This window comes from Pelecanus crispus, chromosome 3 (assembly GCF_030463565.1).
Source record: "Pelecanus crispus isolate bPelCri1 chromosome 3, bPelCri1.pri, whole genome shotgun sequence".
Classification (NCBI taxonomy): Eukaryota; Metazoa; Chordata; class Aves; order Pelecaniformes; family Pelecanidae; genus Pelecanus; species Pelecanus crispus.
In genome coordinates, this window is record NC_134645.1 from 50,748,214 (window position 1) to 50,762,962 (window position 14,749).

General features: G+C 40.8%; 1 protein-coding gene across 3 annotated transcripts in view; it reads left to right on the forward strand.

Annotated features, from left to right (window-relative positions):
* LOC142593160 (protein ELYS-like) overlaps positions 1-14,749 on the forward strand; it is a 50,906-nt gene that overhangs the window by 21,277 nt on the left and 14,880 nt on the right. For all 3 annotated transcript variants that reach the window (XM_075706689.1, XM_075706690.1, XM_075706688.1), the window contains exons 9-26: positions 1,110-1,242; positions 1,330-1,511; positions 1,987-2,048; positions 2,992-3,120; positions 5,229-5,319; positions 5,407-5,496; positions 5,659-5,799; positions 6,487-6,591; positions 7,390-7,483; positions 9,018-9,141; positions 9,266-9,322; positions 10,563-10,709; positions 11,469-11,656; positions 11,834-11,978; positions 12,072-12,203; positions 13,334-13,481; positions 13,569-13,719; positions 14,271-14,378. In XM_075706689.1, coding sequence (XP_075562804.1) covers positions 1,110-1,242; positions 1,330-1,511; positions 1,987-2,048; positions 2,992-3,120; positions 5,229-5,319; positions 5,407-5,496; positions 5,659-5,799; positions 6,487-6,591; positions 7,390-7,483; positions 9,018-9,141; positions 9,266-9,322; positions 10,563-10,709; positions 11,469-11,656; positions 11,834-11,978; positions 12,072-12,203; positions 13,334-13,481; positions 13,569-13,719; positions 14,271-14,378 — 2,227 coding nt within the window. The remainder of the gene's footprint in view (positions 1-1,109; positions 1,243-1,329; positions 1,512-1,986; positions 2,049-2,991; positions 3,121-5,228; positions 5,320-5,406; positions 5,497-5,658; positions 5,800-6,486; positions 6,592-7,389; positions 7,484-9,017; positions 9,142-9,265; positions 9,323-10,562; positions 10,710-11,468; positions 11,657-11,833; positions 11,979-12,071; positions 12,204-13,333; positions 13,482-13,568; positions 13,720-14,270; positions 14,379-14,749) is intronic.

Below are 14,749 nucleotides of genomic sequence, written 5' to 3' on the forward strand. Positions count from 1 at the left end.
CTTATGAGGAGTGGCTGAGGGAACAGCATGTCAAAAATCCAAGAAAAATGCCTCTGGATTTTCTCCACTTGTGTCATGTTTCTGAAGAGAGTTCCTCCTAAAAACTTCTTAAAAAAAAAAACAGTACCACCCCCCCCCCCCCCCCCCAAAAAAAAAAAAACCCAAACCCAAAAAACAAAACAACAACAAAAAACCCCCTTCCTGTCTCCTTTTTATGACATACGAGGCATAGAGAAATACCTGTAACTTTTCTGACGGTGTCTAATTAGCTTTTATCCAGAATGCATTCTAGATAGGTTGTAGGCACACATGAGCTTCTGTTGGATGTGGGTTGACGCTAGCAATGAAGCTGTCTTCTGAATTATGAAAATAATTGATATCTTTAAAGGCAGTTTGAGCAGCTAACAAAACAAATGGCACGCAAGTTGTGAACAGTGAAAAACACTGAAACACAGTAAGGTGTGTGAGGATCCCTAAATGGTAATGACAAATTGAGCAGGGAACAGAGAAACATTTTGCCAAAGAAACTGTCGTCTTGTTCCTTACTCTGTTAGGGTACGTGATACGTTACATACTTTGCTTGCATCTAGAGGATGCATTCCTGTTTGGGGGTGTTATTTATTTAGTTATTTTGTGTGCTAATTGTGTTCTTTTGTTCTGAATATGCTGGAAAGGAGCTATTCTTAAATCTTGTGCTGGAGTCAAATCTGGAAATGAATAGTGCCAGCTGAGTGATACAAGTATATACGATGATTACTTGTATGCTTTCTAAAAGTAGCAATGTGTGTGTTCCTGGCTTGCTGTTTTTTGCTAAACTATTTATCTAGCTAAATGTCTTGATCAACTCTTACTGTATGGAAAACTTGAATTGGCTAAAAATTGTGCATTTGATTTGGCTTAGAACAATTTGAGGAAGAAAAAGGGGCAATATGACTGAAACCCATCACAGAGGTGTTTGGTATTCTGTAAATTTTTTTTAATTATTCTTCATAAGCATAGTGTTTCATGAGTGATATAACGGAATTAAGGCAAAACAGAAAGTGGTGTGTTAAAAATATCGGATATGTTGTATTTTTTACAAATAAGAAACAACGTCTTGTCTTTTACAGTAATATCTCCTGACAGCAGTGTATCGATCTTCAGCTGGCAAGTGAATACATATGGTCAGGGAAAACCATCTACTTACTTGGGTGTATTTGACATTAATCGCTGGTATCATGCTCAAATGCCAGATTCGCTAAGGTAGGTCTTTATGAAGCTGTTTTCAATATCCCTACAACTAATTCATTTGAAAGTCGGCGTTTAGCTTATGCACTTGTTTTCTTTCAGGCCAGAAGAATTCCTTCATGATTGCCCCTATTTTGCATTGTGGTCGCTGGATGCTGTAACAAGCATGACTTCTCCAAACCTCATTTTGGATATTCTGGTACATGAGCGGAGTCTAAGTCGGGGAGTTCCTCCTTCTTACCCACCACCTGAGCAGTTTTTTAATCCAAGCACCTATAATTTTGGTAGGTATCTCACTGCTTCTAATAGTGATAAGCTAAAGGTCAGATGCCATTTATTGGTTCTCTTGTTCCTTGTTTGTCACTCAAAAACGAAACCAAAAAACCCCACCCCACCCCCACCCCCCGCAAACCCAGTGCTCATTATGTTGTACTAACAAAGTATTTAATATTGTGAAGTGTATCTGACAGTGTGCTGAGCTTTGGGTTTTGGTGCTTTTGCAACGTAGCCTGTGAAGCGGTGATGGTTATAAAATGACCTGAGTTTGAACGAAGCTCAAAGCACAGCACCTCGATAGCACTAGAGATAAAATTTCTATGCACAGTAATTATTTTTTTTTAAAAAAGTTTGTAAGTGGTCTGGTGAAGAAGATGGGTGCTCGATTATATCTTTCCAGGCATTGCTATTTAAAGAATGTGCACTGGTTGTAACATCACTGTGAGAGTATGGAATGTTGTCAAAGATTCATTGTTTCTGCAGATGGCACGTGCTTGCTGCAGTCCGGAGTTGTTCATATGACTTGCACCGGCTTCCAGAAAGAGGTGATCTTTTACTGTATCTTTATTGAGAACGTCAAGAGGTGTACCTTAGATTCTAAGTTTTCTGTTGCACTGCTTTCAGTCTCGGAGACCATTTTATGTGCGTCTTGCCCATCCACACGCATGATTGCACTTGTGTCCTGCCAGTTTTATGCAAATGGTAATGTTTTAGGTCGGCTCTTGGGACTGTAAAACTGGCAATGTCTGCTCTTGAAGCACCATCGGGGATTGAATGTCTAGAAGGGAATACAACGTTGCTTTAGGAGCACGAACAAAGATGTTGTGGAAGCTGGGGAGAGCTGTTAACTTCTTTGTTACTCATCAGTCGAACTGCATGCATAGTCTTGAGTTAGGGTTGTGCTCCCCGATTAACTTGAAAAAGGAGGACAGAATGGAGAAAATGAAAATTTAGTTACCTGTTTAAGAAGAAATGAATTTTTTTCCTCCCAAACTTGGCCAAATGATAACATCCGAGCCACTGCAGAGATGGTAACAAATAATGTTGAAATAAGTTTCAGGTCACTGAGTATTTTCAACATGAATCAGCTTCTGCAGAAAGCAGCATAGAAAGGGTCTCCCAAAGTGTGATTTCAAGTTGTGTGTTAGTTTTTGCTTGTACAGAATGTGTTTTGTGTCAGTGTCCAGGGAAAAAAAGAAAGGCCTGTGTATTGACAGAGAAGCTAGAGAATACTTACTTAAGCATGGCAAAGGCTGATAGTTTGTTTTACAGGATTTGTTTTATAAACTGTAAGTGTTGGTTTGGCCGCTGTCTTTAAGACTCGACATAGTAATGTTTACTCGTATTGCTAACCTAAAGCATACGGCTGATGCAAGCTTCCTGACAGCTTAAGTGAACGTTTATATTCTTCCTCGTAGTGGTTATCCAGAATGTTAGTGAGTGAATAATAATGGTGTCTTAATCTGTTGGTTTTGATTGATGTTTCAGACCCTGAATTTTTTAAAGAAATCTGGTCCTTCAATAAGTGAAGCCATTCATGATAGCTACACTAGGTGTCTCGTAGCTGGCTTGCTGTCTCCAAGACTAGTTGATGTCCAGCCATCCAGTTTGAGTCAGGTGAGTGCATATCAGGGAATCAAGGGGGAAACATGCACCTTGTCTGACAGGGCTGTGGAGGCTACCAGACGTGATAATCTGCTGTTCATATTCTTTGCGAGTTGCCCTGAAATGCAGGTGTGGACTTTAGTTAGCAGAAGTAATAGCATTCTTCGATCCAGACTGCTGAGTTTGGGAGCAGCCCTAATAGATCTGTCTTTAGAGACCCACCTATGAATTCTGTGCCAGAGACACGCACAAGAAGGCGTGCGGTCAGGGCTGGTCATGCGCAAGAGAAAGCATCTTTCCCTCAGAACAGCCTTCGTCCCTGTCCGTTTCTCAAAGCATTAGGTTCAGTGCAAGTAGCTGACGATGGGAGAGTCTCAGTCGGATGTGAGCTCTTGCAAACACCAGCTTGCTGTACCTCACGTGATCACTATAGGTGATCATTTGCCTCCAAGGAGGTGGGCTGTGGTAAACAATTAGTGTTGCCAGCTGTACGGGACAATTTCATCACCGCTTGCCCTCATTTTCCCTTTGTCAGTAGGCTTTTCTGCATCCTCTCAAAGCAGTAGCTTTTGTAGCTCTGTAGCCTTTGCCTTGTGCTCCAGTAGCCCAATGCAGTCCTCTTAGACTGCCCTCTTGTTGCTGCGACACCTTCATCACCTTTGTCTCCCTACCTTCTCTCTGCTTTATCCCCCCATAGTGACTTCACCCTGCTCTTGCGTAGGTTTTGCATTTGCAGCGCACCAACCTTTCTCTCCCACGTGAAGAGTTTCATGAGAGACGCAGCCTTTGTGATGAACAGCCGCTCTTCACCCAGGCAGGATCTAAGCTACGTGATCAGCTGGCTAGTCATCACAGAGTGGAGCAATTAGCAGGGAGGGGAGAGCAGTCTTCCCGCTGCCCTCATTTTCCCGTCTACTGGATGCTTCGCCAGATTTGTGGAAGCATGTTAGGGCAGGTAACGCTTCTGCGCAGTGTGGCAGCTAAAACAGATTTCTTGGCAGGTTGACCTAGCCCATAGACTGTGGATTTTGCAAGCCTGATGTAGACTCTTAGATTCCAGTCAGATGTTCTGATGTCAACTCCAGCTTGGAAATAACTTGGGAAATGAAGAAATGTTTTAATAACCTTTGGTGACTTGTGAGTGTATTGTTGAGAGACTTGTTAGGCATTTGAGCAGGGATTTCTTTGGAACGTTAGTAAGACAAACTTCAGAATTAGGGTCAAGCAGCTTGGTTTGGAGTCTTGTTTGCCACCGTAAGGAGTATTTGGTGTGTTTCCTTGCCTGAAACCAGTTTTCAGAGAAAGATGGAAATGCCACGCGTGTATTCTAATGTCTAGAAATTGATCTGAATGTAATGATTTTACCTAGAAGGGAAAGATACTTTTGAATGTGTTTAAAAAAAAAAAACAAGCAAGCAAACAAAAAACCAACCAACCAACCAACCAAAGTTGAGTTTTATGAAGGCTCATTTCACCTGAAAGGAGTGTCAGAACACCAGCTGCAGTAAGCTACTACTTCCTATCTCGTGTCTGTGCATAGCTGTGCATTATCCTTCTAAAGGCTTACCACTACATTGTAATACAGCCTAAAATTTAAACCGATGAGAATGTAACTGCTTCACTTCTTTTCTGTCACTTCAGAAGATGCTACCTTAATGTTTTGGGTGTCCGAGCTGCTTCGTGTCTTCATAGTCTAGAAAGCTGCTTGACCTTAGCTTGGGTGTTTCCATGCAAACGTTGCATAGTTCTATTTGGTCTGTCCCCTTCATGCATTCCTGATGGCAAAGTTACACGCACGAAATGCGTGATGGGTATTAGCGGAGGATGTTACTGGAAATAGTGAACTGGAACCCAGTAATTGAGACTGTAATGCAGAGGCGTGCCAATACATCCTTCAGTAAGTTGAAATGTCAGAGGAAAAGTTTACCGTGTTCCTCAGACCGGCAAGCAGTCCAGGCTGTGGCTAGAATTACGAGAAAGCATGTGGAATGAGTTGCATGTGTAGTACTTGACTTTGTGATGTGTGAATGAGTATCCAGTTAGAAAGAAGCATTTCCTGTTGATGGCTCAGATGTTGAAAGTATGTAAGATTCTCATCTTATTTTGTCTTTTACGTTTAGGAGGAGCAGTTAGAAGCGATCCTGTCAGCTGCTGTGCAGACAGGTTCTTTAGAACTTCTGACTGGGTGCATTAAACATTGGACATGTGAAGGTAATAGTTCTTCTGTTGTTTTTATGTTGTATGTTTTTTAGTTTGAAATTGTGGATTAATTTCTTTTGTGTTCTCTTCTGTTTAAAGAGCAGCCAAGTTCTGCTGCTAATTTACGGTTTGTTCTTGAGTGGACGTGGAACAAAGTGATCTACGCAAAAGATGAATTTGACCAAATCTGTGAGTACTAGTGTAGTCATTCTGCGCACATAAAATGATTCTTTCTAATGGAGCTTGCTGAGTAACCTGCTGGTATATGATACTGGGCGTGGTTCTTGAAGTGTACTTTGAAGCTCTGGAATTGCTCTGTAGGCTAACGACGTAATATTTATTCTTGAAAAGGTGTTCCGCTGTTTGATGGCTCTTGCAACTTCATTGACCCACAGACATTACAGTCTCTTCAGCACTGCCAGTTGCTTTTGAGGAACCTTAGCACCGTCTTAAACTGTTTTCTAGCAGAAGCGCAAGAACTTACAGACAAAGGTTTGTGGTAGTCTTACTAGGTCTTTGGTGTGTTTTATTAAGATCTGGAATTCTGCTAGGGTTGCAATTGTGGAAACATGAGCTTTTGTTGGCTGTTGTTGGTTGGAAGGCAGTCAAACGTAGGTGGGAGAAGGGGCTTAAATCTGAGAAGTTGGGACCACCACTTAATAGGCATTGAGTTCAGGGAGATAGTTTGTTGTGGAGTTCACGCAAGTGGGTAGGGGAGGTTACATTCAGCAGGAAGCTATGCAAGCAACTGGGTTGGAATGACAGCAACTGAATGTGGTGATGCAGAAAATTATTCTTTTTAATTCTTAGCTAGCCATTTATAATTGTGTGCAAATATTGTATGGCAAATTACTAAAAATATAAAGGAAGCATGAATGAGGAACATGTAAAGTAAGTTCCTTGAGTTTCTATAGCTTTTCATATTCTAAATTGTTCTGTGCATATTGAGGGAAAAAAAAAGAATATCCCTTTAGTGAGTCTGCTTGTTTGTGGGGGTTGCTTTTGTTTTGGTGGGGATTGTGGGTTTTTTCTTCACGGAAGAAAGTGTTGCGGAGTGAAAAATGCAAAGACAAAGATTTCCGCCCTGTTGTTTTTATACTTCCTATTTGGTATGATGCAGGGAGTTTTGCAAAAATGAAAGGAGCTGCATAACAAAAATCATCTTATGCCTTTTTTCAGGTTTTGCAGACTTGACAAATAAGCAGCGGGTAACGAGCCTCATTTCTTTGTACGCGCAAGTGGTCATCTGGTTCTGTCGATCCAGTCTCCTTCCAGAGGGTTTAGGTAAGCATAACCTGTAATACGTTTGTACCAAGGAGACTATTGAGTGAGTGAGTCCTATGAACACGTGCTTAGCCATGGTTTTGTAACTGTTTTGTCACTAACAAGTCGTGTTGGTTCGTTGACTGACAGTGTCTGCTGAAGTTGTGTTGGTGAAATGGAGATTTTGCTGTTTTTTCGAACACATAGCATAGAGTAATGCAAGCAGTTTCTTTCCTGGATGTATTTTAGAAATAGCAGTAAGGCTCTGACTTCAGGGAGTTGCTTGTGTCCACAGCTTGAAATACTTGGGATTTTAAACAACGTACTGTTAAACTTAACAACTACTGGAACACTTGTTTTTACAGTAAAAGCATTACCTGCCTGTCTTGAACTTTTTATTTATTGCTTGGGGAAAGAATAGGCCTTGGCAATACTTCTTTATTTGCCTGGGTTACAAATTCTATTGTCAGCCTTAATTGTCCTACAGATGCTCACATGACATGTGTAAAAAGCCATTCCCTTTGAGAATTGTTTTTTCTGTAGTGAACTCTGCTTCCGCTACATGTTCTGAATGCTACGTGTTCTGAATGCTACATCAACTGTAAACTTGAAAGGGCACTTGAGGCAAGAGGGAATTGAGTCTTGTGCCTTCCATCTCTCTTAGCAAAGGCAGAAACAGGATTGGCTTCTTGCAAAGGTGGAGGCTTGCCTGTGCTTCTTGATGCTTAGCTTGTATGACCTTCTGTGTCTCTAGTCAAAAATTTTAGTTTAAAAATGGGGTATTACTTCTTTAACTTGCTTTTACTTTATTGCCTGTAGATGAGGATATGCATTTGTCTAGACCCTTCTACAATTATGCTCTGATTCAGAGCTACTACACTGGTCATCGACAGAAACTTGAGCGTTTATCAAGGTAAGACTTAGAGGAAAACTCTAGAACTCTTCCACTGCAAATTCAGACATGGCAGTGGATGGCTTTTATATCGACAGTTGTATTTGCTATGCTTCATGCATTTGCTGGCAATACTCTTGACTTGAGTGATGCATGTGTTCTGTTGAACACAGAGGTCAGTTTCCTGTGTTAAAATGTTGATCTGTACCTCTGCTTAGTACCATTTGTTGCTGTCGTTGTTTTTTTGTAGCGTACTTAATTCATTGGCTCATGTGTAGAATTTGTTACTGCCTGTCACGTGATTAAGATCGGATCAGTCATCTCCAGTTCAGCAAAGCATGGCGTTGACAGAACAATTGTTTTGGACGCAGAAGAAAGCATGTTTTGTTTTTTTTAAAAAAAAAATCCTCTCCCTTACTGACTAGTGATAGATGATAATGGTTGTATTGGCCTAAATCTCCTACCCACAAGTACAAGTACATTTGTGTGATTTGGTAAGATTTAGTCAGTTCCATGTAGTCGGCACACTTAGCACTCTGCTGCCTGTTGGATAAAAGTCACTTCCTAATGTCAGCTCTCTTTCCTGGACTAGCTTACTAGCATATAGGTGACATGCCTTGGATTAGATGCTAATACATTTTTGTTTGGAAGCTGCACTGAAGATTACATAAAGACCTAAAGAAGCTGACAGGCTGTGGCACTGTGAACAAGATGCTGTGAGATGAGTTAGGGTGGGAGCTGCAGTGCATTAGGTATTGACTGTAAAGTTCATCTGGCTTAGCTTACTTCTCAAGTAACTTGCATACAGGCTGCCGTGCTCCTTAGAAGCATACAAGCTCTAGGGTGGTTTTTTTTGCTTTTTGTTGTTGGGAAATTAAAGGGTAGCATTGCAGCCAGCGGCAGACTGTGATGGACTTTTGAAGAACGCAGTTTTTAAAAGTTCAGCCATCCGTAATTGTAGTGGTATGTGTGTAGAAACAGAAGTGCTGCTTAAGTTGATACTTCAATTGACCTGTATGCTCAGCTTTCTGAAAGGAACTTGTTTTCCGTAACCAAAGTGAGATGCTGGGAACAAAATCTGAAATTTCCATTCTGTTGTCTCACAGCTGTGTATTGGAACAGTGCAGTTTGAGGCATTAGGTTTGTGTTTTTTGATACCGTTAGGTTTCCTCTGTTAGACAGTATGAGAGTGGTTATTTCTGGCCCTTGAAAAACTTTGTTGACGCTTCCTATGTATTGCAAGTAATAGAACAAAAAAGAAAACTTGCAAACCAAAAGGTTATTGCAACTTTTCCTTTAAATAAGGGAGCATTTAGGATTTGTGTTTTGAGCTCCTCTACTAATTCAGTATGATCTAAGAAACATCTCTCCTCTGACTCGGCAATTTCTTTCATGTCCATTTCAAGTCATAAGCATGCCTTTGTATGTTTGTTACTTTCTTTGAATGGTGGGAGCTTTTTTGTTTTGTTTTGTTTTGCCTGGAGGAAATGTGTTACAGTGAGAGGCTGGAATTAGTGTTTTACTGTGTGCAAATCCTTGCTACCTTTTGTTCCAGAGGGAAATGGGATTCTGACTGCTTGATGATTGATGGAATGGTTTCCCAGTTAGGGGACCAAGTTGAGAAGTTGTGGCGGAGGGATGAAGGAGGAACTGGGAAATATCCACCTGCTAGTTTACATGTGAGTGTTATGTTCGCTGAAAACAATAACGCCCCCCCCACCCAAAACACCCACCGAAAAGCCAACAATTCATGAAAGACAGGAGTTGTTAAAAAAACTTTTACGTTTTCCTTTTTCCTTTTAGGCACTGCTGGATCTCTATTTGCTAGAAAGCATTGAAGAAAGCTACAAACACGCAATTGTATCCTTTCTAGTTATTTTTAGTAGACCTTCAGTATGTGCCCATAAATGTTCTTAAATGTTTGTCAGCCACGTGTTTAATAACGTGTCTTAATTTATGCTTCAGACACAATGCAAGTGAAAACATGTAGTTTAGAATGAAGTCGTAGGCAGAAGCATTGTTTTTTCTCTTTGTACTGTGGATTTTTTATGTGTGGGTTGCCCCCCCCGCCCCCGCCGCCCCCCCCCCCCCCCCCCCCCCCCCCCGCCCAATGTTTTGTGTCAAAGCCTTTTCTGGTATGAGAAACCAGGTTGACTAAGAAAAGTTAAAGATAAAACCCTCCCTTGTTTTTTCTCCAAATTTAACACCGAGTTTAATTCTTTTGAAGCCCTCAGATGTGTAGCAAATGCCTACTTACTAGAATGATGGACTAAAACATGGTGAGCAAAGGGATTTCTAAGGGTGGTTTAGCAGTACCCGATGGTTGCGGAAATGATCCGTTTTCCAGCACAGCTAACGGTGCTTGCTTTTGTTCTGTTAAAAGTGCAGGCGCCCAGAATAATCAACAGAGAGAAGAGCAAAGTCACTGCGCAGAAACTTAGTTTTTCAGCTGCTGAAATACACAGAATTGCTTTTGTTGTTTGTTGCCTAACCTGAGAGGGGAGCCGAGAGAGCAAGGGGTTGAAAAGCTGTTGTGCCCCAGAGCTGTCTTATTAGGGTATGTTCCAAAAAACGGGTGTCAGAAAGAGAAAATGACGCTACTGAGGAGTGACTCGCATACTGGTTTAAAGGCAGTTTTAATCATTCAGAGCGAAGTTGTAGTGTAAGGACATTGTAATTTACATTGCTTTACGTACTTTGGAAATGAGGGGAAAAAACAACTGCAGAACTTGTAATTAAGAACTTAGTAATTAAGCCTTGGGTGTTCAGATGTTTTGAATGTCCAGCTGGTAGCTCTGGTGACTAAAGAGGGAGCCTGAGTTTGTAAAGGAAGTAATTTCAATAGCGAAAGTTAACCTTTTGGCATGCCTTACAGGAATCAAAGAGACTTTCTCTCTGGTTCCTTATTGAGAATGCAGTTTTGTGGGTAGGAGCTGACTGTCTTCAGGTTATAAGAGCTTAAAATGGCAAGAGTACTACTCGTCTTTTTCCTGCTTTCTGCCACTTCTGTATTCTGACTTCATTATGTTTTTCCTAAATGTAACGTGATAAATGTTTGGTCTTGCAAATGTATTGGCCTTAATGAGATACTTGACATCAGACAGTTTACTTGCTGCTAGATATCATGCATTCCCTTCCGAATAAAACAGAAACTTCAATTGACTCCTTCCCAACTGCCTTTGCTATCCCTTGGGGGCTTGTGAAGCTTATTCAAGGTTTTTGGCTTCTAGATCACAATGATTATGAAGTAAGTATGTTACAGTTTAGTTTAGACGTACATTGCAGGACAAAGCTGTAATCTATAAAACGATTTTTAAAAATTGGTGCTTAGCTAATAACAGACGATAGAACATTAGAAGCTTTTGTGTAATACTGCTATGACATCTCCAGCAATGGATTCTGACTTGAACTTTTGTTTTAATTACTCGGACAGGAAATTGATTATCAAAGAAACAATGACCTTTAATAATGCTTGATACTTGAATTTTGAAAGCCATCCCTTTTAGGTTGTTTTCAGCAGACCAGTCGAGCACTTTCTCAAAATCAGTGTTTTAGGTACTTTACATGTTAAAACTGTGATCATAGCAGCAAGATGTGAGCTAGAAGAGTGCAAAAGTGACTTTTCAACCTAATTTGCGTTCTTTCTGATGCTGAAGGTTGTTGTTTACCTGTCACGATGTTAGTGTCATCTGTTTGTCGGGGAGAACAGCTTATTTTTTCGTAATGTATTTATAAAAAAGTGGTGTTTGTACGCCGAGATTTGGTTAACCTAGAAGAGTGCGAATGACTCCTTTTAAAGCACTCGCTTTGTTCGGTATGGCTAAGTGAATTTTTCTTCTGCAGATAGTTAGGAGTTTTTATTTATATGTCCCTCATCGAGTATTTCATTAGTTAGTCGTGTAAGTTTATTTAACACCCATTCGCCCGTACTTAAGAAACTTTTGAATATTTTTGTTGCATGAGAGTATCTGTGTATCTTAATAAAGCTGATCTCTAATTTCTACAGAATTCACTGGCCCTGCTCTTTCATCCAGCTACAATCAGGACTGTGTCATGGCAGCATATGAGAATTGTTGAATCCCTTATGTGCCAAGGCGAGCACAGGCGAGCCCTCAGATACATACAGATGATGAAGCCATCGGTGTCAAGCAGTAGTGAAGTGCGGCTTTTCCTCACTGTGTTGTTGTCCAATAGGTAAAGAAATATATCCCACCCACCGTTTTGGCATTCAGATGTTGTGAAAGGTGGAGAATATATAATACAAATGGCCATTGCCTAAATTTCCTTTAGACTTGGAATGCAGTAATTTGAGGGCATCTTTTTGGTTATACTAGTTAATACTGGTTTGCATCTCAAAAAAATGAATTACAGGTGCGTGGTGGAGGCTTGGGGTCTGTTGCAGCAACACACCACTAAGTTAAACATAGAAGAGCTGTTAAAGCACATGTATGAAATCTGTCAGGAGATGGGACTAATGGAAGACTTGCTGAAGCTACCTTTCACAGCCACCGAACAAGTAAGTGTGGACAAGAAACCCATCTTAATCGTCTCGTTGAAAAGAGAAGCGGCGGAATCATAATAGATTTTTGGAATGTGTTATTTCTCACAGGAGTGTTTGGAGAAGTTTTTACAGACCAATGCTGGTGCTCAGAATCACGAAATTCTTTTAGTCCACCACCTGCAGCGTTCCAACTATATCTCAGCACTACAGTTGCATCAGTCAATGAAGGTTAATCTTACGGTAAGCGTAAAAGTTCTCTCGGGTGCGCAGGTTTTTGCCAGGTGTTACTAACTGTGTTTGATGGTACGCCGTAAAAATCCTGCTTTGTTTTTTATACCATTCTTTGAAATAGGAGGGATAAGTTTCTACCCCTTGGGTTACAGCTGAACCTAAAAGTTGAACAAAGTATTTCACCACTCCAAAGCTACTCTGTGAAGTTATAAATTAAATGTGACAGGTCATTGTTGACTCCACTTAAAATGGTTTGTTTGCATCTATCAACCACTCTTACAATTCAGTTATTCAGATACATGTGTTATGTATGTATTATCGAATGTATTATTTTGTGTCATCTCTTGTGTTTTGCACACAACGTCGTGTTGCTAGCTGAGAGCAGCCTGGATGCCGATCCACGAAGTAAAGTTTGTGTGGTGGGTGGTTTGTTTGGTTTTGTTTTTTTTTTTCTTAAATTTCCTTAAGTTATAGCGCAAGCTCTAGAATTCCCCGACTTTCATTTTACCACTTTATGGCAGAAATTCTTCCCTAAGTTCTGTTTCTCAAAATAGCCAGGTGAAATTTTGTGTTCTGTGAACTTGTGTTACGGATCTGTGATGCATTTGCTGTTTTCCGGAACCACAGTTTTCCAGTGAATCAAACGTATAAGGTGGTTTTGGAAGTTTTGGGTCCTGCATTTGAAAACTTCCATCCAGCGGGAAGGTGTGTGTAGGTTGCCCTCTCTTACTCGTTTTAATAGTCACGTCATTTGTCCAAGGTAATTTGCAGTTGGGCGGTATATTCAGTTGTTGCGGACATTGGTGTTTCAGGAACAAGAAGGGAAAGCCTGCTATTTTGTAAGCCATTTGAGAACTGCAGGTGATAGCAAGTGTATCCGAATGAGGTTCTGCAGAGTGCCGGAATTGTTTTACCTTACAGTTGTAGGTTCTGTTGTTATTCTAGTCTTCCTTCCACTTTGCTATAAAAATACCGGGTGAAATTGGTGTGTGCTGCTGGGTAGAACTTGCTGCTGTTCTGTGCAGTGGATGTATTCTGTAGAGGAAATGTGTTCACTAATCAGGAATAGCCCGGAGAGTTCTGTGCAATGAACTTCTTGCAATTAGTTAACTTCTTGCTTTATGCTTTTCATTCATCAGAATGATCGTGACCCTCGCTTGAGAGAGAGAGCAGTTGCCAGAAATTCTATATTAGACCAATATGGCAAGATCCTCCCTAGAGTTCAAAGGAAGCTGGCTGTAGAGAGAGCCAAGCCTTACCATTTGCCTTCGTTGGTCTTAAGAGAAGGTAATTTTTAAGGGGGGCAAATAGAATGGACAGCTAGCCATCACTTTGGTTCCACAAGGTTGGTATTTTGTCCGTCTTGCTTTACAGTTGCAAGGCCAAAGCCATTATCAACAGTAACAAAACAAGCTAATGCAGGAAATGTGCGTACGAGAGCAACTTTCATCAGCAACGTGTTGTCCAAAATTGGAGAAGTATGGGTAGGAAACGAGCAGAAAACCAGTTTCTCGCAATATGATAGGTAAGCAGCCTTTTAACAAGGTTTAGTCTTGAGCTACGTGCTTGGAGAGAGAGGGGGAAAAATCCATTTGAATTACTGTGTTAGTGTTTTGGTGGGAAGGTGCACCTGAATAAAGCTTTGATTGGCTGTTTTGCACATACAGTGTATAACATTGAAGAATCCCTGTGTCGTAAGTAGTATTTGGGGAGAGAGTTTTTCTGCTGTGATAATCTTGTTTATGCAAATACATATATTTACATTACGGTAAATGTGTTTACAGAATTTAAGGTAGCTGAAACTAAAACTATGATTACCATCAAGCTGTTGGTGTAGAGATTTTGATAGACTTGCTTGTGTGATCAAATAGTACTCTTTTACCACTTCCTGCCCAGTTTCTGCTGTGGTTCTGCCTTTTTTCCTTCAGAAGAGGCAGAATTATAAAGAGCAGAAAAGAGGCTAGTAGTTGCCAGGTGATTTTCCTACGGAGGGGGTATGGTCAAATAAACTTGAATTGGGGTATGTTTGGACGTCAGGGGAATGACAGTCAGTTTACATTTTCCTTTGAATTGGAGTCCTAGAGCTACAGAACCACCAGGCAGAACGCATCCTCTCCCTGACGCAGAGCTGCCCGATGCATTTTTTGGGACACCGGTTACAAAATTGTCACGAAAATGTTCCAGGTATAGTAGATCTACACAATGAATACCTGAAAAAGGTGTTGCTTCTTTTATATATATGTGTGTGTGTGTGCATGTGTGTGTGTATTTTTCTGTGTTTGCAGAGTGTTCTGTTTGCATGTGGTTTTGTGTCTGTTAAAGAAAAAGTCAACTTAGGGACACAAGTAAGTGGCGAATTTGAAGTGGTCCCAGCACTGCAATGTAGGTGACTTTCCTTCTGATGTGAGAATTACATCACCTGTGCAACAGCCTTCAAATTGGATTACTCTTGCCTCAGAGGCAGTGGTTTAGGAAATGAAGTATGAAGTGTAAAGAAGTAATTTATAAAAAGAAGATGGCTGTAAGTCATTCAAGGGCCTGATGCATCACCCCAG